General features: G+C 43.1%; 1 protein-coding gene across 2 annotated transcripts in view; it reads right to left on the bottom strand.

Annotated features, from left to right (window-relative positions):
* The window catches only part of PHLPP2 (PH domain and leucine rich repeat protein phosphatase 2), a 90,258-nt gene that overhangs the window by 6,427 nt on the left and 60,398 nt on the right, over positions 1-23,433 (bottom strand). For both annotated transcript variants that reach the window (XM_062176759.1, XM_062176760.1), the window contains exons 11-18: positions 17,058-17,153; positions 14,103-14,258; positions 12,718-12,918; positions 9,264-9,426; positions 8,535-8,665; positions 6,497-6,607; positions 5,476-5,670; positions 3,245-3,476 (exon numbers count right to left, since the gene is read on the bottom strand). In XM_062176759.1, the coding sequence (XP_062032743.1) occupies positions 3,245-3,476; positions 5,476-5,670; positions 6,497-6,607; positions 8,535-8,665; positions 9,264-9,426; positions 12,718-12,918; positions 14,103-14,258; positions 17,058-17,153 (1,285 nt within the window). The remainder of the gene's footprint in view (positions 1-3,244; positions 3,477-5,475; positions 5,671-6,496; positions 6,608-8,534; positions 8,666-9,263; positions 9,427-12,717; positions 12,919-14,102; positions 14,259-17,057; positions 17,154-23,433) is intronic.

Raw genomic sequence — 23,433 nt, 5'->3', positions numbered from 1 at the left:
ACTTAATTTTCTTCAACTGTAAAATGAAAATAAAAGCCCTTCTTTCATAGGGGTTACTGTTAAGATTAAATAAAATAACAAAAGTACAGTGCTTAGCAAATAACAGGCAAACAATAAATGTTTGTGGTTAAAAAAATTTACAACATTTCCCACTGTTCTAGGAGCCCCTGAGGAAGATCTACAGAACATTTTCTATATTCTATAAAATAGGGGCCAGTGTTATGGTACAGCTCGCTGGGCCACGGCCTGTGAGTACAGGTTCAAGTCCCTGCTGCTCCACTTCCGACTCAGTTCCTGTTAATGTTCCTGAGAGGGCAATAAAAGATGGCCCAAGTGTGTAGACCCCTACCACCCACATGGGAAACCCAGACAGAGTTGCTGGCTCCTGGTTTCAGCCTGGCCCAGCTCCGGCCATTGCAGTCATTTGGAAAGTAAGCAGAAGATCTCTCTATCCCATTTGGGAAGCAGACAGATCTCTTTACCTCATTCTCTAACTCTGCCTTTCAAATAAATAAATATTAAAAAGTTGGAAATAAAGAAATGAATAAATAAATCCCGTAAATTAGAGTAGTCAAATGAAATACTGTCTTTTATCTTTCATTTGTTTTGATTGAAAGACCCCCTCAGACTGCAATCTCTATGTGCATGTCTACATTTGAAGTGAATGTGACAAAATGTTAACAACTTTTAAAATTTGAAACAAACAAAATCTAATAATTAAAAAAAATTTTTTTAAAAGACCAAAGTCTCCTAATTCCAGAACCCTGTTAGGTAGGAAGATAAACATTAGCCTATGTGAGATGGGCCTGAAGGAAAAAAACAGGAAGTTCATTTATACATCAAAAGCCATGCCCATGTCCAATAACCCAGAGGAGTCCCAGCATTCACCCCCACCCTCCATCCCAATCCCCAAAGAATCTTCCTGGCCTGACACCAGGGGTTATCTGACCCAATAACAATGGGCTGATAAAACTGGGCTGTAGGAATTTCACCTTAGCATGCCCAGAAAGCCCTCCTCTAGCGAAATCCCCAAGAAGGAAGCGGGCAGGAGAAATGATCAGAAAAGCTGTGTCCACTCCCATAGAAGCTCTAGTCTGAATGTAAACTTGGCACTTGGTTCTTTGTCTGTCAGGTGTATTCTTTTCATTAAACATCACTAGTTGCTTACTGCCTGTATCTGTCTCACATCTGAAATTCTTTTCTTACAAGAAGACAAGAGCCTCTATCTATTCCAACTGCCTCCACTAACACAGTACCAACTGCATGTCAAAGTTTTTTGGGTTACTTATGGCTTTTGTGCTTCCCTGGATAGAATTTTTTTTTTTTAAGATTTATTTATGTACTTGAAAGCAGAGTTACAGAGAGAGAAGGAGAGGCAGAGCGAGCAAGAGAGAGGTCTTCCATCTGCCAGTTCACTCCCCAGATGACTGCAATGGCTGGAGCTGCACCGATCAGAAGCCAGGAGCCAGGAGCTTCTTCCAGGTCTCCCACGTGGATGCAGGGGCCCAAGCACTTGGGCCATCTTCTACTGTTTTCCCAGGCCATAGCAGAGAGCTGGATCGGAAGAGGATGCCGGTACTATGTGGTGGCTTTACTCGCTATGTAACAGCGCTGGCCCCTGGATGGATTCTAAGATGTATAATTTGAGAGAATTCCAACAAAATGAAGAGCTCAGAAATAGACTCACATAAACCCAATGGGATTTCAAAAAGTTCATGGAAACTGGAATCAAAGATAAGTTTATTTTGGTGCATAATTGTTTTAAATCCATGCATACTTCTTCACAATATGCATTTTCCATGAACTTTCAGAAGACCCCTTGTATTGTCCCAAAATAGTTTTAAATACCTCTTACAGCAATTTTTTAAAATCCTTCATACAACTGACTAATCATGAACAAAAGAGCAAAGGCAATACAGTTAAAAAAAAAAAAAAAGATCGTATTTTCAACAAATGGCGTTAGAACTGGACATCCACAAGCAAAAAAAGTGACTCTAGACACAGAGCTTACACGGCTCACAAAATGGACTGCAGGCCTCAATGTAAAACACAAAACTATAAATCTTCTAGAAGGCAACACAGAAGAAAATCTAGGTGACCTTAAGCTTGAAATGAGTTCTATATACAACATCAAAATTTTCAGATGCAACACTACGAACACAGTACACGGGGAAAAACTGATGAGTGGGATTTCATTAAAACTGACAACGTCTGCTCTGCAAAACACACTGTTAAAAGAATGAAAAGACAAAAACCTCAGACAGAAACTATTTGTTAAGCATGTACCTGATAAAGGACTTGTTTTCAAAACACACAAAGAAGTCTTAAAGCTCAACAACAAACAATTCACTTCAAACAGCAAGAGATTTGAAAGCAATAAACAATGTTTGCAGTAAATAATGCTCATTACAGTATGCACATATTATAATTGCTAACCTCTCTTTGAAAGCAAAAATGTGCTGTCATTTGATTACAAACAAAAGAGCATACTAAACCATATACAGAATAAACAGGAAAAAATATTTTGAAACTTGGCATTTCAGAATGGGGATGTCAAACTATAGAAATCTTTCTTCTTCCGTTTGGCATAACAAACCACATGAATTTGGAATTACATAAGGGGTTACGATATTCATTCTATATGCTAGCTACACATTTAAAGGATCACAAACTGGGACTTCTCATTTCTAATTAAGTTTGCTTTTTCTTTTTGCTACTCACTGTCCAGTTAAATTTCTTCTAGTGCCACTACTGAAACCATCTGAATTGAACATGTATTTGGATTGGTTGCTATTTACAAGGCACAACAGGAAGAAACCGAATCTTCATTGCTCTGTGACAAACAACCTTCACTGATTTGGGGAGTAGAAGTGAATGGCAGGGGCCGTCACTGTGGTGCAGTGGGTAAAGCCGTTGCCTGCAGTGCCAGCATCCCATATGGGTGCCAGTTCAAGTCCTGGGTGCGCTACTTCTAATCCAGCTCTCTGCTATGGCCTGGGGAAGCAGGGGAAGATGGCCAAGTCCCTGGGTCTCTGCACCCATTTGGGAGACCTGGAAGAAGCTCCTGGCTCCTGGCTTCAGATTGGCACAGCTCCAGCCGTTGTGGCTAATTAGAGAGTGAACCAGTGGATGGAAGACCTCTCTCTCTCTGCCTCTCCTTCTCTCTCTGTATAACTCTGACTTTCAAATAAACAAATAAATCTTAAAAAAGAAGTAGTAGTAAACGGAAGAGAGCAAGACGCACCTCTGTTATGATGGCTTTTTGGTCCTTCACTCTTTGTGCTTCCTCTGGATCCTGTTCCAGGCTGAAGACTTTAGAGAGTGGCACTGGCTTCCCACTTCTGCACAGGACTGCTTGGCAGGTGCCAACATTGGCCACAGTCAGGTTAAAACTGCTTGTTGGATCAACAGTGTCAGGGCGAATGTAGCACAGGAGGGCGGAGGAGCCCAGCTTCTGCCCAGCCATTCCTAGTTTCCTGTTCAGAAGGCAAAGGAAATCAAGATATGGGAGCCTCTTTCAGAAGACAACAGTGTCCTTCATGTGTTCTTTTCCTTCTTTTTCTGCCATGTGACTGTGAGCCAGCCCCCCCGGCCCACCTGAAGGCAGGCACTGGGCACTGGTGACAGTGGGAGAGTGGGAGAGTGGGAGAGTGCGAAGCTCCTACACTCAGCTGATGGAGATCTTACAAGGGTGCGGGTAGATGAAGAGACATGCAAGGGCTTCTCCCTCTATTCCTTCTGTGTCTGATCAGACTTCCTAAACCGGAGGTTCTCAATCCTGAACACATCAGAATCATCTGGAGGGCATAGTAAACATTAAAACTGGGGCCTCAATCCCAGCCTCTGATTTAGCAGGGGCTGGCCCAATTTTTTAACAAGTTTCTGGTGATACTGAGGCTGCTGGTCCCAGGACAACAGCACTCGGACAATTACTCACTTAGGATGTAAATCCTTGAAGGAAGGACCATAATCCATCCACACTTTCTACACAACACTAAGACAGCACATACTATCAGAAAGACCTAGATTCAATGTCCTGCTCTGCCATTTCCTGTGGATCCTCAGCCAAGTCATTTCTCTAAGAAACTTCTCTGAAGAAGTATTTACCTACTTGACTTGTTTTGAAAATTAAAAATACAGTACAAAAAATGCTTGGGACAGTGCCTGGCTCTAAGAAGGAGCTTCATATACTGAGTTCCCTTTCTCAAACCCCTTATTTTGCCAAGTCTCTAGCTCAATTCTACTATTAAAAAGACGACTCTTGCTGGTGCAGTGGTGTAGCAGGGCCGGCATCCCATATGGGTGCCAGTTTGAGTCCTGGCTGCTCCACTTCCGATCTCGCTCTCTGCTATCGCCTGAGAAAGCAGTTGAAGATGACCCAAGTCCTTGGGCCCCTGTAGCTGTGTGGGAGAGCTTGAAGAAGCTCCTGGCTTAAAATCGGCCCAGCTCTGGCCATTGTGGCCATTTAGGGAGTGAACCAGTGGATGGAAAACGTTTTTCTCTCTCTCTGCCTCCGCCTCTCTGTAACTCTGCCTTTCAAATAAATAAATAAATCTTTTTTTTTTTTTTTTTTTTTTTAACAGGCAGAGTGGACAGTGAGAGAGAGAGAGAGAAAGGTCTTCCTTTGCCGTTGGTTCACCCTCCAATGGCCGCTGTGGCCGGTGCCCCGCACTGATCCGAAGGCAGGAGCCAGGTGCTTATCCTGGTCTCCCATGGGGTGCAGGGCCCAAGCACTTGGGCCATCCTCCAATGCACTCCCAGGCCATAGCAGAGAGCTGGCCTGGAAGAGGTGCAACCAGGACAGAATCCAGTGCCCCAACCAGGACTAGAACCCGGTGTGCCAGCACCGCAAGGCAGAGGATTAGCCTGTTGAGCCACGGCGCTGGCCATAAATGAATCTTAAAAGAAAAAACAGACTCCTTTCACAACACCTTGGTTTGTGTTATACTAATTGATAAAAAGAGCTTGAGCTCCAGGCTGTTCCATTTCAACCCTAATTATACTAATTTACCTCTTAGTTGTTGCTCATATCCTTTATGGAGCCCACCTGATATGCAAGATTCTCCATTAACTAGATTGAGATTTTCAGCAGTTTTGTTACACACAGTTTTGACCTCCATTGACTTAGACTTTGAGTAGATTAGCTGTGTATATACCCAATAACAAGTAGGCAAAACACATGAACCTAATCAGTACTTGTTAAATACTTAGAGGTCACAGACTCTGGAGAATCTTATGAAACCTTACCACCTTCCTCCCAAAATACAGAAACACACACATACATACATATAAACAATGCAGATGACTCCTGTGGCTCTTTAAAGAGCCAAAGTCCCCACTTCCAAGCCGATAACCACAGAAGGATCACAGAAGGAGTGGGATCTCTCCTGGATCCAGATCCTGATCTTCTGGTTTACAGAGACTTATTTTCCAAAAGTAGAACTGAGTTAGGGATTATTCAACCCACCTGCTTACCTGTGAGATACCAAGAAGGTGTTCGCCATGAAAACTGTGTCGTTTGTTGACTGCTGTACCTCTTCCAAAAGCACATCTGCCATCGTGCACTGTAGCAGGCGAGGGAGCTCCTCGTTCCGGTCCCCATCAAACATGCCATACACAGCTCCCACACCCTCTGCAAAGTTATCCATAGCTAGAGCAGATACACATAGCCTAGAGCAGAAATACAAGAAAGACAATCATCAAAGAAAGTTCTTGGTAAAAGATTATTCTCCAGAGTGCAAGTATTAACTGCAGTTGGAGCAGAACAGTAGTAATTCTTAATTTACATGTGAGAAAGTCCCTAGGGAAAATAATCCAGCAGAATCTGAAACAGTGATGTCCTAAGGAAAGGCGTATCCTGCCACACTCACGGGCAGTACATAGTTTTGCAGTGCTGCCCAAGGCTGGAAGATAACATATTTTCTCTTGGTAGTGATGAAGAACTGGATTTTGTCAAAACCCTTCAGCCCAAGAACCCCAGAGCACATCTATAACCAGACAAGCTGGGTTATTAGATCTTGCAGCAAGGGTGAATGCTAGTCCATGAAACCATGGGGTGTACTGGTAAGAGGATGTCGGACAGAAATGAGTATAAGATTTGGGCTTTGGTTGGGTCACTGGGCAGGGCTCTAGGAAGTGGAGGATCACACTAGGTTGGGTGCTAAGAGAAAGCAGGATGACTCTACAGTTGGGTATTTCAACTTTGTTTACAGGGAAGGAAATTTAATACAAGGATAAAGCTAAGAATAACACAAGGATAAAACTAAAAAGCAAACATCCATGATGTAAGCCATGAGAGGAGATGTTTGGTATTCTGTGGACTGCGCACACACATTTGTCTCACTGTAGCATAGTCTCAGAAGGATCTTATGTGAGCTGACATGCTGATATGCTTATGTGCACCAGAACATCAGAGCCCTACTATGAGCACCAGAGACATCAGAGACACCAGGGGCTGCCAGTTCTGGAACTCCGTCTCCACAGTCAACACACTCACTTATTTCTCTGTCCTGCCATCTCAGCCAGTCCGTGGCTCCAGAAGGTTGATGTAACAGTAGAATCTGTGGTTGGCAAAGGTTTCTGATCAATTTTTAGTGTTGTGATATGGCTGTTGAGGTGAAAGAAGAAAAGATTAAGCCATATATTAGTCTGTCTTTGATGAAAACTCTCCCAAAGATATCATGTGTTAAGGATTCTTTTCAAAAATTCTTCATTTACCTGAAAGGGTTGCAGAGGGACAGACAGAGAAAAAGAGAGTCTTTCAGGGCTGGTGCTGTGGTATAATGGGTAAAGCTGCCACTTGCAGTGCTGACATCCCATATGGGTGCCAGTTTGAGCCCTGGCTGCTCAACTTCCAATCCAGCTCTCTGCTACAGCCTGGGAAAGCAGTGGAAGATGGCCCAAATCCTTGGGCCCTTGCAGCCACATGGGAGACCTGGAAGAAGCTTCTTGCTCCTGGCTTTGGATCAGCACAGCTCTGGCCGTTGCTGACATGTGGGGAGTGAACCAGTTGATGGAAAACCTCTCTTTCTCTCTGCCTCTCTGTAACTCTATCTTGGAAAGAAAAAAAGAAAAAAAAAAAAAAAAAAAAAAGAGAATGAAACAAAGAAAGGAAGGAAGGAAGAAAGGTCTTTCATCTGCTGTTCCACTCTCCAAGTGGCAGCAACAATTAGGGCTGAGCCATGGGTGCAGAGGTCCAAACACTTGGGCCATCCTCTGCTGCCTTTCCCAGGCCACCAGCAAGGAGTTGGATCAGAAGCAGAGTAGCCGGGACACAAACTGGCACCCATATGGGATGCAGCAGCTCTATCCACTGTACCAAAATGCCAACCCTAAGGATTAATTCTTAAGTATTTATTTGTTTCACAGGCAGAGTAACACGGGTGGTGGGGAGAGAAAGAGAGAGACAGAAACAGAGAAAGAGAGAGAGGGATCTTCCATCTGCTGGTTCACTCCTCCAATGGCCAGAGCTAGGCCAGGCTGAAGCCAGGTGCTCAGAACTCCATCAGGCAAGTTCTCAGGGAGCTGGATCAGAAGCAGACAGCTGTGACTCAAGCTGGTGCCCCAATCTAGGATACTAGCTCAGCAAGCAGCAGCTTATTTGAAAGGCAGAACAACAGAGAGGGAAGGAGACACAGAGAAATCTTCCATCCCCTGATTCACTCTCCAAATACCCACAACAGCCAGGACTGGGCAAGGTCAAAGCCAGGAGCCAGAGACTCCGTCCAGGTCTCCCACATGGGTGACAGGGGCCCAAATTCTTGAACCATCATCCACTGCCTCCTCAGGCTCTATTATCAGGAAGCTGGATTGGGAGTAGAGCAGCCGAGTCCCCCCGACCCCCTAACCAGAAGGAAAAAAAGAGAAAAGGTGCAGCAAGAAGAAATAGGAGCCAAACATTGTCAAAATTAATGCCATTCTTTTCAATCAAGAGCTCAGCAAAACAAAGATTTCTATACTTCAGTCATATCTACTTATTTTACACATTTTGATACAGGTACAAAGAAAGAACATCTTACAGATGTTGTAATGCAATCTGTACCAACTAATATATTTATGCCTGATATGTAAAAAATACCAGACATATGTGTGTGCGGTAGCCATGTAGTAGTTTTAACACAATAGACTACTTCACTGCTGCAAGGTGCAGCCCCTAGGGGCTGTGTAGACAGGGCTGCTCTGTGGCAGATACGCAGGGGTGAGCTGGAGCGCTCACCTGAGGGGCGTCCCCACATTGCAAGTGGGGGGTAGGGGTCTGTTGCTCAGCTTCCTGCCTGCTCCCCATACTCTGCAGCTGGGAGAATGGGAGAAACGGCTTGGGGCGCTGTGTACAAGGTGTATGTAGAGGTGTGCAGACCAGGAAGAGGGCAGCCACTGGGCAGACCCACTGCCCTCGCAACTTCCTGTGTTTTGTGACCAGAAACAAATAAATTATTTTTGAAGGGGGAAAAAAAAAGACTGACTTCTGGAGAGAACAAGATCTCCACAGTCCTAGAGGAGAGCAGGTAAGGATTAAATTTCAGGTTTTTACCTACCTAAATATGTCTAGCGTCTTGTGTTCCAGAACCAGATTTGTATTTCCAGTCAGGTCAAGGTCTTGTAACGTAGCAGGCAGAGCCTCTGGAATGAGTATTTCTGTCAAGTCATTGCAACTTAGATCTACAAACTGAGATGAAATGGAGAAACAAACAAACAGAACAAAAAACAAAAAAACCACACAGCATAGAGAGTTAATTCTTTAGTCCCAAATGTTCAATATCCTATTACATCCTTAAGGGGGAACTCAGTTTCTTCCCAGGAGGGGCCGGCGCTGTGGCACAGTGGGTTAAAGCCCCAGCCTGCACTGCTAGCATCTCACATGGGTGCCGGTTTGAGTCCCAGCTGCTCCATCTCTGATCCAGCTCCCTGCTAATGCACCTTGGCAAGTAGCGGATGATGATCCATGTGGTTGGGCCCCTGCACCCAAGTGGGAGACCCAGAAGAATCTCCTGGCTTTGGATTGGCTTGGCCCTGGCTGATGGGGAGTGAACCAGCAGATGGAAGACCTTGCTTTCTAACTCTGTCTTGTCTTTCAAATAAATAAAAATAAAAAATTAAAAAAAAAAAAAAGAAAAAAATTTCTCCAAAGAAGCAGTTATGTACATTCTGATCCCAGAGTGAGTATATAAGAACAATATCTCTTCCTTATGAGAAGAGAATTATCTCCTTCACACTAATGCCATTTCCTCCATAAGGGATTCATTAATTCCAGCAGATAAAAGTACCTGGATCTGAGGCAGCTGCAGGATTTCTGGGAAAATGCTGATGTTGTTGGAGTGTGCGACAAGGGTGTGCAGTCTTTTGCAGTTTGCTATAGTTGTGGGAATCGTCTTAAGCTTGTTGCCACTTAAGTTCAGTTCCTCCAATTGCTCCAATTTATTTAGTTTGCTAAAAAAGAAACACCAAAATACTAGATTGCACCAAAAATAAGCAGCTGCCAAGCAAGTGCTATTTCACAGCAGCCAGAGTTCAAAGGGCTGACCTGGCCTACTGCCAGATTACCAGTGAAAATTAAACAAAACTGGACAGCAGCTAAGACCCTGGCTCACCACCACTCCTCTTACATCTCAGCCTGATCTGTATCTCAGCCTTCCAAGGGCCAAAGCTTCCCTTGTGGCTCACAGCTGCTGGATCTTGTGGCCATGACCTGGAAGAGGAGGCTGAAACAGCACTGGCCTGTCACTGGGAGATTAGTGCTGGTCCTTGCGTCACCACCAAGTCACTGCAAAATACTAGGTGAGTTGGTATCAGTGGACCAAAACTGGCTCAGCTGTGAAATAAAGAAGTTGTACTAAATCATCACTAAGACTCCTACCAAGTCTAAATTTCTACAGTTACCTGTTCATAACAGTTCATCTCTGCTAAAAATTGACCAGGTTTTTACTATACACACAGCACTGTGTCTGGTCTTTGAGACGAATGATTCATAAGGCTCCCTTTCATCGACTGAGTAAAGCTTGCCAGTATCTTCAGTCAGCCTAATACCTTTATGGAGATCTTCCATCCTTTGGTTCATTCCTCAAATGGCTGCAAAGCCGGAGCTGGGTGGGGAGCTTCATCTGGAAAAAACCCAGGAGTCAGGAGCCAGGAGCCAAGAGCTCCTGAGAGCTCTCCCATGTGAGTGCAGGGCCCAAGAATGTGGGCCAGCTTCCCAGGCACTTTTCCAGGTGCATTAACAGACAGTTGGATCAGAAGTTGAGCAGCTGGGACTCGAACTGGCGACCACATGTAAAGCCGGCACTGCAGGCAGTAGTTTAACTAGCTATGCCATATTGCTGGCCCCTCTGCATTCACTTTAAAACCCACTGCTGGGGCTGGGGCTGTGGCATAGTGGGTAAAGCCACTGCAGTGCCAGCATCCCATATGGACACCGTTTTGAGTCCTGACTGCTCCTCTTCCCATCCAGCACTCTGCTGTGGCCTGGGAAAGCAGTAAAAGATGGCCCAAGTGCTTTGGTCCCTGCACCCATGTGGGAGACCTGGAAGAAGCTCCTGGCTTCAGAATGGCGCAGCCCCAACTGTTGCGGCCATCTGGTGAGTGAACCAGCGGATGCAAGACCTCTCTCTCTGTCTCTACCTCTCTCTGTAACTCTGTCTTTCAAATAAATAAAATATATCTTTAAAAAAATAAAATAAAATAAAATTCAAGCATGGTGACTGAAGTTAGAAGTTGTTAAAAAAAGCTCTATTTCATTTCATAAATGTTCACAAAAATGTTCACCAAAATTGTAATTTAGTTAATACTTAAACTCAGTTCTTCTGAGTTTATATTTCTGAGAATATTTGTAAAATGAAATAAAAATAAAAATACATGCTTTCCATTCAAGGTGTAACAAACTACCAAACATTATATAACTTCTCATTATATTTAAAATTGCATTCACATTATATCAAATGTCTTTTCTCATACTCTTAGTTTTTTAAAATATGACTTTTAATGACTACCTTCATGGTATAGATGGATTTTTTGGTGTTAAACTTTTGAATTTTTTTGAAAATTATTTACTTATCTGACACTAAAACTTTGACAGTCTCTTTTTTAAATGTTTCTCCTGTATCTTCATGTAAATACAGTGTGGCTAACTACAGTAATCTCTTTCTCTAGGAAGTCCAACAAAACTCTGCCCCCATCCCTATACTGCACTACTGGCTACCTGCGTGTATATTTCATACCCTGCACTTAACTACTCTACAGCGAAACTGCCTATACATGTCTTTCACACCAATTTGACTACAAGTCACATAGTATTTAGCAAATAGTAGGTATTCAATATATAAAGTCATATTATGAATAAATTAATAGATTCACAGTATTTTATGAAACAATGTTGATAAAAAATTATCTTCAAAATTTGACTTCATAAGCTTGTACTTTTCTAGGTCAAATATTCCCACACCACTATTAAGTAACTAGGACTAAAAATTAAACACATTTTAACCACACTTGCTCTGGTTACTGATACTTAGCAACTAGTTATGAACCTTTTTTTTTTTTTTTTTTTTTTAATTTATTTGAAAGACAGAGTTACAGAGAGAGGTATAGCCGGAGAGAGGTTTTCCATTTGCTGGTCCACTCCCCAAATGACCACAACACCCAGAGCTGACCTGATCTGAAGTCAGGAGCCAGGAGCTTCTTCCAGATCTCCCACATGGGTGTAGGGTCCAGACCTAGTCTGTCTTCTACTGCTTTCCCAAGCCATAGCAGAGAGCTGAATCGGAAGTGGAGCAGTTGGGACTCAAACCGGTGCCCATATGGGGTGCTGTAGGCTTGGGCTTTAACCTGCTGCACCACAGTGCTGGCCCCAGTATGAACTATTAAGATTTTTCAGGCCGGCGCCGTGGCTTAACAGGCTAATCCTCCACCTTGCGGCGCCAGCACACCGGGTTCTAGTCCCGGTTAGGACGCTGGATTCTATCCCGGTTGCCCCTCTTCCAGGCCAGCTCTCTGCTGTGGCCCGGGAGTGCAGTGGAGGATGGCCCAAGACCTTGGGCCCTGAACCCGCATTGGAGACCAGGAGAAGCACCTGGCTCCTGGCTTTGAATCAGCTTGATACGCCGGCCTCAGCGGCCATTGGAGGGTGAACCAACGGCAAAAAGGAAGACCTTTCTCTCTGTCTCTCTCTCTCACTATCCACTCTGCCTGTCAAAAAAAAAAAGATTTTTCGGGGTCAGTGCTGTGGTGTAGTGGGTAAAGCCGCCATCTACAGTGCTGGCATCCTATATGGGTGCTGATTTCGAGTCCTGGTGGCTCCTCTTCCGATCCAGCTCTCCACTACGGTCTGGGAAAGCAGTGGAAGATGGCCCAAGTCCATGGGTCCCTGCACCCACGTGGGAGACCTGGAAGAAACTCCTGGCTCCTAGATTCAGACTGGTGCAGCTCCAATTAACGTGGCCATCTGGGGAGTGAACCAGCACATGGAAGATGTTTCTCTCTCTCCCTCTGCCTCTGCCTCTGCCTCTCTCTGCCTTTCAAATAAATAATAAATCTTTAAAAAAAATTCCTGGTTGCAGATGGCATGATCTTTATTTAAAAAAAAAAAAAAAAGATTTTTCCATTCAGTGAAATTACAGCCATCAGGGAATTAGTTAACATAAGGCAAAGGTCATAGTCAGCTGCAACTCAGTTTGACAAATGTAAAATGTTTTGTATCTGAAGTGATCAAAGTTTGCATCCACTTACCTTGCAGGAAAGGTCTGTAGTTGATTGTTGGCAAGGTGCAAGACTCGCAGGTGCGGGAACCCAACCAAGACAGGTATGCACTGATCAGTCAGGCGATTGCTGGTCAGGTAGAGCAGCTGCAGCACGCTCAGACTCTCGCCGGCAGCACAAGCAGACGGCAAACACTCCAGACTGTTTGCAGATGCATTCAGGTATCTGAGGCTGAGAGGACACACACAAATCGTCACTTCCTGTATCTTCATTTGGTGCTTTCTTATGTGGAAACCATCCTGTCATCTCAGGATGGAATGTTGTCATTCCAAGCTCCAAACTAAAAAACTTCATTTCCTTCATATAGTTTTCCCTAATTGACTCTATCCAGAGTTTCTTCTTCTCAATTCACAGAAACCAAGTAGCAAGGAAAGAAGAGAGGCTTGGTTATTTTCCCAGGCTTCTGTCGGAGCCTGATTCAAACCTAGCTTCATCTTTTACTCTAAATGCACCTGCTGAGAGGATGCAGATGGGCATCATAGCAACGTGTATTTGAACTATGAAACACCGCTCAGAAAAAAAGTCATCTGTTTTTATCCCCACCTGGTTTTAATATCATTATTTAGTGATCTATTAACAGCTGCCTGACACGTTTCCATTTCCATGCATACACAATCACAAACACTGGATCAAGCACTTACTTATGTGCTTTAAGGACCACTCAGTGAATGAAATCACAGCCATCAGGGAAGCCAGTCAACACAAAGCAAAGGTCACTGTCAGCTGTAGTTCAGTCTGACAAATTTGAAATGCTTTGTATCTGAAGTGATCAAAGTATGCATTCATTTACTCTAAGGAACATTCTAAGAAGCAGAATTTGTGGGATCAAAGGGTGTGTGTGTGTGTGTGTGTGTGTATTTTAAAGACTTTTTAATACACTGCCAAACTGATAAGGCAAGTGTTTGGTCTAGCCACTGAAACACCTACATCCCACATCTGAGTGTCTAGGTTGGATTTCCCTCCCTAGTTTCCTGCTAATGCAGATTCCAGGAGGAAGTAGTGATGACTCAAGTAACTGAGTTCCTGCCACCCATGTGAGAGACCTGGATTGAGTTCCTGGCTTCAACGTCAGCCTTGGTCCAGCGCCAGCCACTCTAGGCATTTGGGGATGGGAGCACTCCCAGGTGAGCTTGCTCTTGTGTGCTCTCTCTCATTCTTTCTCTCTTCACAGCTCTCAAACAATGTAAAAGGAGGGGTGGGATAAGATACTAGAAAAAGAACAATGCAGACACTTGTGGGCTAAATGACTTTTGTGTTTCCTGTAGCTCCATGCTAAATTACTATTGCTCATCTTGGTTTTCTCCATTTTCTTAGCCAATGACTCTGCTCTTCAGAAAAAGTCCTGCAGCACTTACTTTAAAGCCCTGGAGAAGAGGGTATCTGGCAGCCTGGCGAGTCCATTATGCTGAATATCCAGGACCTCAAGCGGGATGTGCTCCACCAGCGCTGGAAGGTTTTGGATGTGATTGTGTCCCATCATCAGTTTTCTAAGACTCAAACTACTCAGAATTCTAAAGGAGAATAATGCAAATAAATACATTTTGAAAAAGAAATCTTTTTGTTTTTTGTCCTAGGCTATTTGACTAAAAATCAGTAAAGTAATAGAAATATATTCTCCAAGATTGCAAAATCACTTAAAAGTGCCTGGGTCAAGAAACTAACCACACTACATGTTACCCACCACCCACCAGGGAATCATGAAGATCATCTTAGAAAAGGTAAATCAGGGGGGCCAGCACTGTAGCGTAGTGGGTAAAGCCGCCGTCTGCAGTGCTGACATCCCATATGGACACCAGTTCAAGTCCTGGCTGCTCCACTTCCGATCCAGCTCTCTCTATGTCCTGGGAAAGCAGTAGAAGATGGCCCAAGGGGGCCGGCGCCATGGCTCACTTGGTTAATCCTCCACCTGCAGCGCTGGCATCCCATATGGGTGCCAGGTTCTAGTCCCGGTTGCTCCTCTTCCAGTCCAACTCTCTGCTGTGGCCTGGCAAGGCAATGGAGGATGGCCCAAGTGTTTGGGCCCTGCACCCGCAAGGGAGACCCGGAAGAAGTTCCTGGCTCCTGGCTTCGGATCGGTGCAGCTCCAGCTGTTGCAGCCATTTGGGAAGTGAACCAGTGAATGGAAGACTACCACCCCTACCTCTGTAACTCTGCCTTTCAAATAAATAAATAAATCTTAAAAAAAGAAAAAGAGAAATCAACTAAAGCAAATAGCATAGAGGAGACCTAAACTAAAAAAAGCAACTTCTTTAGAAGTTCATTATATTTATCATAATTTATTAACATAATACATTTATAAGAAAAATTCTATCATAAGAAAAACTTTAATTTTTTTTTATTTATTTGACAGAGTTAGTGAGAGAGAGAGACAGAAAGGTCTTCCTTCCATTGGTTCACCCCCCAAAATGGCTGCTATGGTGGCCGGAGCTACGCTGATCCAAAGCCAGGAGCCAGGCGCTACCACGTGGGTGCAGGCGCCCAAGCACTTGGGCCATCCTTTACTGCCCTCCCGGGCCACAGCAGAGAGCTGGACTGGAAGAGGAGCAACCGGGACTAGAACCCAGCGCCCATATGGGATGCTGGCGCCACAGGCGGAAGATTAACCAAGTGAGCCATGGAGCTGGCCCCAAAAAACTATTTATTAAATGCTTAAAATCTGCTAGGCTGCAGGCATTGTGAAGCAACAAATTAAACCACTGCTTAGGATATCGACACCCCATATTAGAATGCCTTTTTGAGTCCTAGCTTCTATGCATCTGATCCAGCTCCTGAGAGGGCAGGAGACGATGACCCAAGTATCTGGACCCCTGCCACACACATGGGAGACCCAGATGGAATTCCAAACTCCTGGTTTCAGCCTGGCCCAGTCCCAGCTGTTGTGAACATTTGGGGAGTGAGCCAGCAGATGGAAGATCCTACTCACTCTCTGTCTTTCCCTCTTTATCTCTCTTGTCACTCTGTTTCAAATACTTTTTTTTAAAAAAGGTGCTAGGCCAATTAACAATGAAGTCCAGAAAGTTTGATTTTTTTAAAGATTTATTTTATTTATTTGAAAGGCAGAATTACAGAGGGTATATAGAGAGAACAGAGTGAGAGAGTCTTCTATCCACTAGTTCACTCCCCAAATGGCCTCATTGGCTGAAGCTGGGGTGATCTAAAGCCAGGAGCCAGCAGCTTATCCCAGGTCTCCCATGTGGGTGCTGAGGGGCTCACATTGAACAGTAAACAGAGCAGCCTAGATTTGAACTAAGGTCTGACTCTAAAGGTTGTGTTCATATTTTCTAGGCTACACGGCCCCTAGTTTAATTTTAAAGATTCCAACAGGTAACAACCACATGTTACAACTCAGAGCTCTTGAATATATTACCTCTCCCCCAGCTTCAACTACTATTCTTTTTTTTCAAAGATTTATTTATTATTTGAAAGAGTTACATAGAAAGAGAAGAAGCAGAGAGAGAGAGAGAGAGAGAGAGAGAGGTCTTCCATCCGCTGGTTCACTCCCTAATTGGCCCCCACCAGTCAGAACTGGGCCGATCCAAAGCCAGGAGCCAGGAGTTTCTTCTGGGTATCTCATGTGGGTGCAGGGGCCCAAGGACTTGGGCCATCTTTCACTGCTTTCCCAGGCCGTAGCAGAGAGCTGCATGGGAAGTAGAGCAGCTGGGACTCGAACCGGCGCCCATATGGGATGCAGGCACTGCAGGCAGCGGCTTTACCTGCTATACCACAGTGCCAGCCCCAACTACTACTCTGTTAACATCTCCATTTAGAGAAATGCCACCTTCAGGTAAAGGTCAACTCAAATGCCATCTTCTCCATGAGGCACTAGTTCCTCCTCTGCATTTCTAAAATTACTTCTGTGGTGTAGTGATCAGGTACAAAGGCTTGGGACTAAGGACTACACTCAGTCGTCAGCTCTCATCACTCCCTAGTTAAGTTCAACCTCAGGTTACGTAGCTAGTCTAAGCCTTAGTTTCCTCATATGCAGTTTTTAAAGGATTAGGTAACATAATAAAAGCAAAGTTCAATGCCATCTCATAATAAAAAAATATAAAATTTACTATGATTAACTATGAGTCTATCACCAACCTATGCCAGCAACTTTTAGTATATTTTATCAGCTGTCCATGCATCTATTACACTATACTCTTTTTAAGTCCCTTGCAGGCCAAGACCATGCATTAACTATTAGGATATTCCTGAAGACAAGTCACATTGCCTTGTACTTATCAGGTGATCAATATTTACTTAACAAATGAGTGGGAACTCGAAAATATATATACACACATACACATACACACATACCCACATACCTCATAGGAACCTCTGTGAGAAGATTATAACTCACATCTATTATTTCTATCTTCTTTGCATCACAGGCCCAGTCAGGGACACATTCTAGCAGGTTTCTGGCAAAAAAAAATAATTAAAAGACACCATTTAAGATGACATGCGGAACTCATTTCACTAGACTGAAAGGCATCTATTAAGGAGCCTGGGAGCCCCGAGGGCAGGGACAGAATCTACAAGGCAGTCCCAAGTACGTACTGGAATGCAGCAGGTCTGAGTAAAGGCTGTTCAATTATAAGGGTGAGAAACTAGCACACAAATACGTATAATCTGGGAAAATTCTGACACTTGCTCAAAGAATGTAAAAAAGGTAGAAAAGTAAACATGTGATGGGCTGGAGTGAGGCAGAGATGAGGAAAGAATGAATACAAGTGGAATTTTAAACAGCCTTTAGAAAATGAAGAGGGGCCAGTGTTATGGTACACTTGCAACACCAGAATCTCATACCAGATAACACAATTTCCATTTTCACACCACGAAATCAAAATCTGAAATGCATTTTGAAAATTTATAAACTATCAAAGAATATCATGGAGAAAAAGTAGTAAGGCAGAACTAGCCCTTCCGGACATTGGGAAAAAAAAAAAAAAAAAGCATGGGGGCCGGAGTTCTGGTGCAGCAAGTTAAGCAGGTTTAAGTGCTGGCTGCTCCATTTCTGATGGAGTTCCATACTAATGCACTGGGAAAGCAGCAGAAGATGGCCCAAGTACTTTGGCCAAGGAAACCCATATGGGAGACATGGATGGGATTCATGGCTTCTGGCTTTGGCCTGGCCCAGGACCAGCTGTTGTGGCCATTTGGGAAATGAACCAGAGGATGGAAGGTCTCTTCCTCTTTCTGTCTCTGTCTCTCTGTCACTCTGCCTTTCAAATTCATAAATTAAAAAAATAAATAAGTAAATAAAATGAGCAGGAGTGCCTCAGGGGAGATGAGAAGCAAATTCCAAGGAAAATAAACAATGAATCAAAGTGAAGTAAGGACAACATGTTTCAAGTGAAGGAAAAACCATCTATGGTTTGAAACATGAACTCAATATTTAGTAGAGCTGACACTTAGTGAAGGAACTTTATTCTCTAGGTGCAGGTTTCTCTGGAATGACCAAAGGACACAAGGAAGCAGCTGAGGTAAGTGCTGCATTGGAGAAATGCAGATACCGCTGAAAGTTTAGTGAAGGGAACATTTTCCCTGAAAAGGATTAAGACAAGCTCCTTGAGATGAATGACATCTGAGTAAGAACTGGAAGAGGAGATTCCACGATGTCTGAATAGGGAAAAGATGTGCTGATTGTGATCAGAGGAAGACAGAAGAGAAGCAGAAGTGTATTACCCGGGGAGAGTTGGAGATAAATTTGCAATACAAACTCTACAGAAGGAAGAAAGGATGTCATGGAGAGAAGAGCAGGGACACCACCCACAACTGCTGCAGCCAGGGACTGGAGGAGAGACGAGCTTCTGAGAGGGAGGTCAGAGCAGACTGCAGCAACACATGCCACTGGGAATACTGTGTCAGGCAGAACCTTGTGAACCACACTAACTTTGAGGCTGGCCTAGAGCCCTCGTTGGAGGCAGGGTAACCACCTGAAACAGCAAAGGAAAAGCACATTTCTGGCAGGCGCCGCGGCTCACTAGGCTAATCCTCCGCCTTGCGGCGCCGGTACACCGGGTTCTAGTCCCGGTCAGGGCACCGATCCTGTCCTGGTTGCCCCCCTTCCAGGCCAGCTCTCTGCTGTGGCCAGGGAGTGCAGTGGAGGATGGCCCAAGTGCTTGGGCCCTGCACCCCATGGGAGACCAGGAGAAGCACCTGGCTCCTGCCATCAGATCAGTGCGGTGCGCCGGCCGCAGCGCGCCTACCGCGGCGGCCATTGGAGGGTGAACCAACGGCAAAAAGGAAGACCTTTCTCTCTCTCTCTCTCTCACTGTCCACTCTGCCTGTCAAAAAAAAAAAGAAAAGCACATTTCTTTCTCCCCGCCCCCCCCGCCCCGCCCCGCCAAGGGCACCTGGCAACCAGTATGGAGAAGACACCATCTCAAAACTAGTAGAGGCTGCAGCACATAACCAGGGGATTTTACCAGATGGAAAAATCCACATTTGCAACTACTCAGGCTGGGCATGTACTTGGGATTGTGAAGTGCTCCCTTCTTAAGCTATCACAGGTTATGGGGCTCTAACTGCCAAGGCGGAGCACCGGCAGGCAGCTAGCTCTGGGAACATCTCTGCTCTCTCCATGGGTAGTGCAGACTCATGGGGCTGCGAGGGGATCCTCTGTTCCCTGTGACTATGAGAGCCTTGGGTGCTATGACTGAGAATTCTGGGACTGCACGATAGGTCTTGGGGTATAGCTGGGTATTTGGGAAATCACTGTGCCCAGTGTGTGAGGCTCAGAGCTGCTTAACTGCCTGGGGTGGTCATTGCAAAGGGTTCCATGCTTACACTGAGGACTGCACAGATCTTTTGTGCAATTCATGCACCTGCAACGGTGGGGGGGGGTTATACCCACTGTGGGCTAACCTTAGGCATTGATCACCTTGGAAAAGAGGAGGTGAAGTTGTGATTATGCCAGCAGGGGAGATCATACCCTACCCCCTGCTGACAATAGAAGAAATCTATTGACACCCAACTTGGGTATCACCTTGGATTCTCATCCTACCCTTGAGACTGACCAGAGCTCCCTGGCCCCACCCAGCATATACCTCTGGGTAATCACTGAAGGAACAGACACTCCACTAAGCCACAGTTCAAAAATAAAACCCATCAGTGGAGAAAACTAACAAGTGTTTCTACAAATCCCTAAAAATAAACACGGAAATAAAAGAAACAACAAGGAAGACAACATGACTCCCCCAAAGGAACACAAAACCACTTCAATATTATTAGATTGTGAAGATGAAGAGAACGATGAAATGTCTAAAAATGAATTCAAAAGACTGATCATAGGATTACTCAGAAACAATGAGAAGCAAATTTATGAGTTAAAGAAATCCAAACATGAGAAGCATGAAAAGTTTTCCTATGAGATAGAGATTTTGAAGAGAAATCATACTGAAATATTAGGAATAAAAAATTCAATATGTCAAATAAAAAATACAGTGAAATCCTTAACAGACTTGGTGAGGCAGAAGAAAGAATATTCAAACTAGAAGACAAATCTTAGCAAACAGTCAAATTTAAAAAAATAAAAAAGGAAGAAATCAGAAAAATTAAAAACGGTGTTTAAGATTTATGGGATACTATCAAATGATCCAACATATGGGATTTAGTAGCTTCTGAAGGTGTGGAAAGAGAAGATAGGTTATAAGGCATATTCTGTGAGACAATAATGGAAAACTTCCCTAATTTGGAGAAATAAAAGGACATCCAAGTACAGGAAGCACATAGAATTCTTAATAGACATGACCAGAAAAGATTTTCATCACACACACTGTAGTCAACTTTCAATAGAAAAACATAGAGAAAAGATTATAAAATGTGCACAAGAGAAATGACAGATTACCTTCAGAGGATCTCCAATTAGACTCACAGCTGATTTCTTATCAGAAACCCTACAGGCTAGGAGAGAATGGAGATACATAGTCCAAGTCTTAACAGAAAAAAACCATCAACCCAGAATACTATACCCAGCAAAGCTTTCATTTATGAACGAAGGTGAAATAAAAACCTTCCAAAACAAACAGAAATTTGTCACCACTCATCAGCCTTACAAATGATGCTTAAGGATGTGCTACACACAGAAACACAGACAGTCATCATTATGAAATAATGTAAAGACAGAAAATTTCTAGTAAAAGTACAAAGGAAATCCAAAGCAAACAATAGTAATATTTAGAGAAAACTGGCAGAGCCAAGTCATTACTTATCAATACTAACCTTGAATGTAAATGGACTAAATTCTACAACTAAAAAATACAAACTGGCTGAATGCATTACAAAATAAGACCATCTATTCCTGCCTACAAGAAACACACCTTGTCAACAAAGATACACAGAGACTGTAAGTGAAAGGATGGAAAAAAAATATTCCATACTAAGGGAAAGCAAAAACGAGCAGTTGTACCTACCCTAAAATCAGAAAAAATAGACTTTAACAAAAATACTGTTAGAAGAGACAAAGAAGGGCATTATTTAATGACTAAGGAATCAATTCAACAGGAAGACGTAACTATAATAAATGTATATGCACCCAATACCACGGTGCCTGGCTATTTACAACAAATGTTAATGGATCTAATGGGAGATATGGATTCCAACACATTAGTAATGGAGGACTTCAACACCCCACTTTCATCAATGGACAGATCAACTAGACAGAAAATCAACAAAGAATCAACAGTGCTAATCTATACTATGGACCAAATGGACCTGATTATCTACAAAACATTCCAACCCACAGTTGCAGAATACACATTCTTTTCATCAGTTCATGGAATTTTCTCTGGATAGACCATATGCCAGGCCATAAAGCAAGTCTCATCAAATTCATATAAATTGAAAAAAGTACCATGTACCATTTCTTTTTTTTTTTTTTAATAATTTTTTTATTTATTTGACAGAATTACACAGTGAGAGAGAGAGAGACAGAGAGAAAGGTCTTCCTTCCATTGGTTCACTCCCCAAATGGCCGCTACGGCCAGAGCTACACTGATCTGAAGCCAGGAGCCAGGTGCTTCTTCCTGGTCTCCCATGCAGGTACAGGCGCCCAAGCACTTGGGCCATCCTCCACTGTCCTCCCAGGCCATAGCAGAGAGCTAGACTGGAAGAGGAGCAACCGGGACTAGAACCTGGCACCCATAGGATGCTGGCACTGCAGGCGGAGGATTAACCAAGTGAGCCATGGCACCGGCCCCACCATATACCATTTCTGACCACAATGGAATGAAGCTGGAAATTAAAAACTCAAGAACCTCTAGAAAATATGCCAACACATGGAGACTGAACAGAGTCCTGAATGAACAGAGGCTCATAGAAAAAAATCAAAAGGGAAATAAAACAATTTGAATGAAGATGACAATATAACATATCAAAACTTACAGGATACAGCAAAAGTAGTGTTAAGAAGGGAATTTATAGCAATTAGTGCCTGCATCAATAAATTTGGAAACGCATCAAATAAATGAGCTTTTAAAGCATCTCAAGGACCTGGAAAAACAACAAGAAACCAAACTCAAAATTAGTAGAAGGAAAGAAATAATCAAAAATTAGAGAAGAAATAAACAAAATTGAGACATAATATATACATATATATGTATATGTATACATATTATATCTCAGTGAAATAAAGAGCTGGTTAAAAAAATAAACAAACAAGACTGATACACTATTGGCCCAACCAAAAAAAAAAAAAAAAAAAAAAGAGAGAGAGAGAGAGAGAGAGAAGGAAAAGACCCAAATCAATAAAACCAGAGATAAAAAAAGGAGATCAATGGATACCACGGAAATAAAAAATAAAAAGAATCATCAGGAATTACTACAAACAGCTATATGCCAACAAATCAGGAAATCTGGAAGAAATAGATTCCTGGACACATACAATCTACCAAAGTTGAGTCATGAAGACACAGAACCTACACAGAACAATAACCAAGATGAAGACTGAATCAGTAATACAGACCCTCCCAACAAAGAAAAATCCAGGACCAGATGGCTTCACTGCTGAATTCTACCAGACTTTTAAAGAACTTTTAAATTCTAATTCTTCTCAGATATTCAAAACAATTGAAAGGGAGGGAATCTTCCCAAACTCCTTCAGTGAGGCCAGCATCACTTTAATTCCAAAACCAGAAAAAGATACAACAAAGGAAGAGAACTACAGACCAATAGCACTATGAACATAGGCGTAAAAATCCTCAACAAAATTCTAGCTAAATGAATCCAACAACACATCACAAAGATTGTTCACCCAGACTAAGTGGGATTTATCCCTGGTGTTCAGGGGATGGTTCCATATATGCAAGTCAGTAAATGCGATATATTACAATAATAAATTGAAGAATAAAAGCCATGATTGTCTCAATAGATGCAGAGAAAGCATTTAACAAAATACAACATCCTATCATGATCAAAATCTTAAGCAAACTGAGTATAGAAGAAACATTCCTCAACACAATCAAGGAAATTTATGAGAAGTATCAAATTGAATGGCAAGAAAAAGAAACCAAAGTGATATAAATTGGAAAGGAGGAATTCAAATTATCTCTGTTTAGAGATGACATGATTATTTATATAGGAGAGCCAAAAGACTCCACTAAGAGACTACTGGAACTCTAAAAGCTGTAAGATATAAAATTAACACACAAAAAACAAAAAAATTTGTATACACAGACAATGCCATGCTGAGAAAGAACT

The sequence above is a fragment of the Lepus europaeus genome, chromosome 19 (genome assembly GCF_033115175.1).
Source record: "Lepus europaeus isolate LE1 chromosome 19, mLepTim1.pri, whole genome shotgun sequence".
NCBI lineage: Eukaryota > Metazoa > Chordata > Mammalia > Lagomorpha > Leporidae > Lepus > Lepus europaeus.
This window is presented reverse-complemented; position numbering and strand designations above follow the sequence as displayed.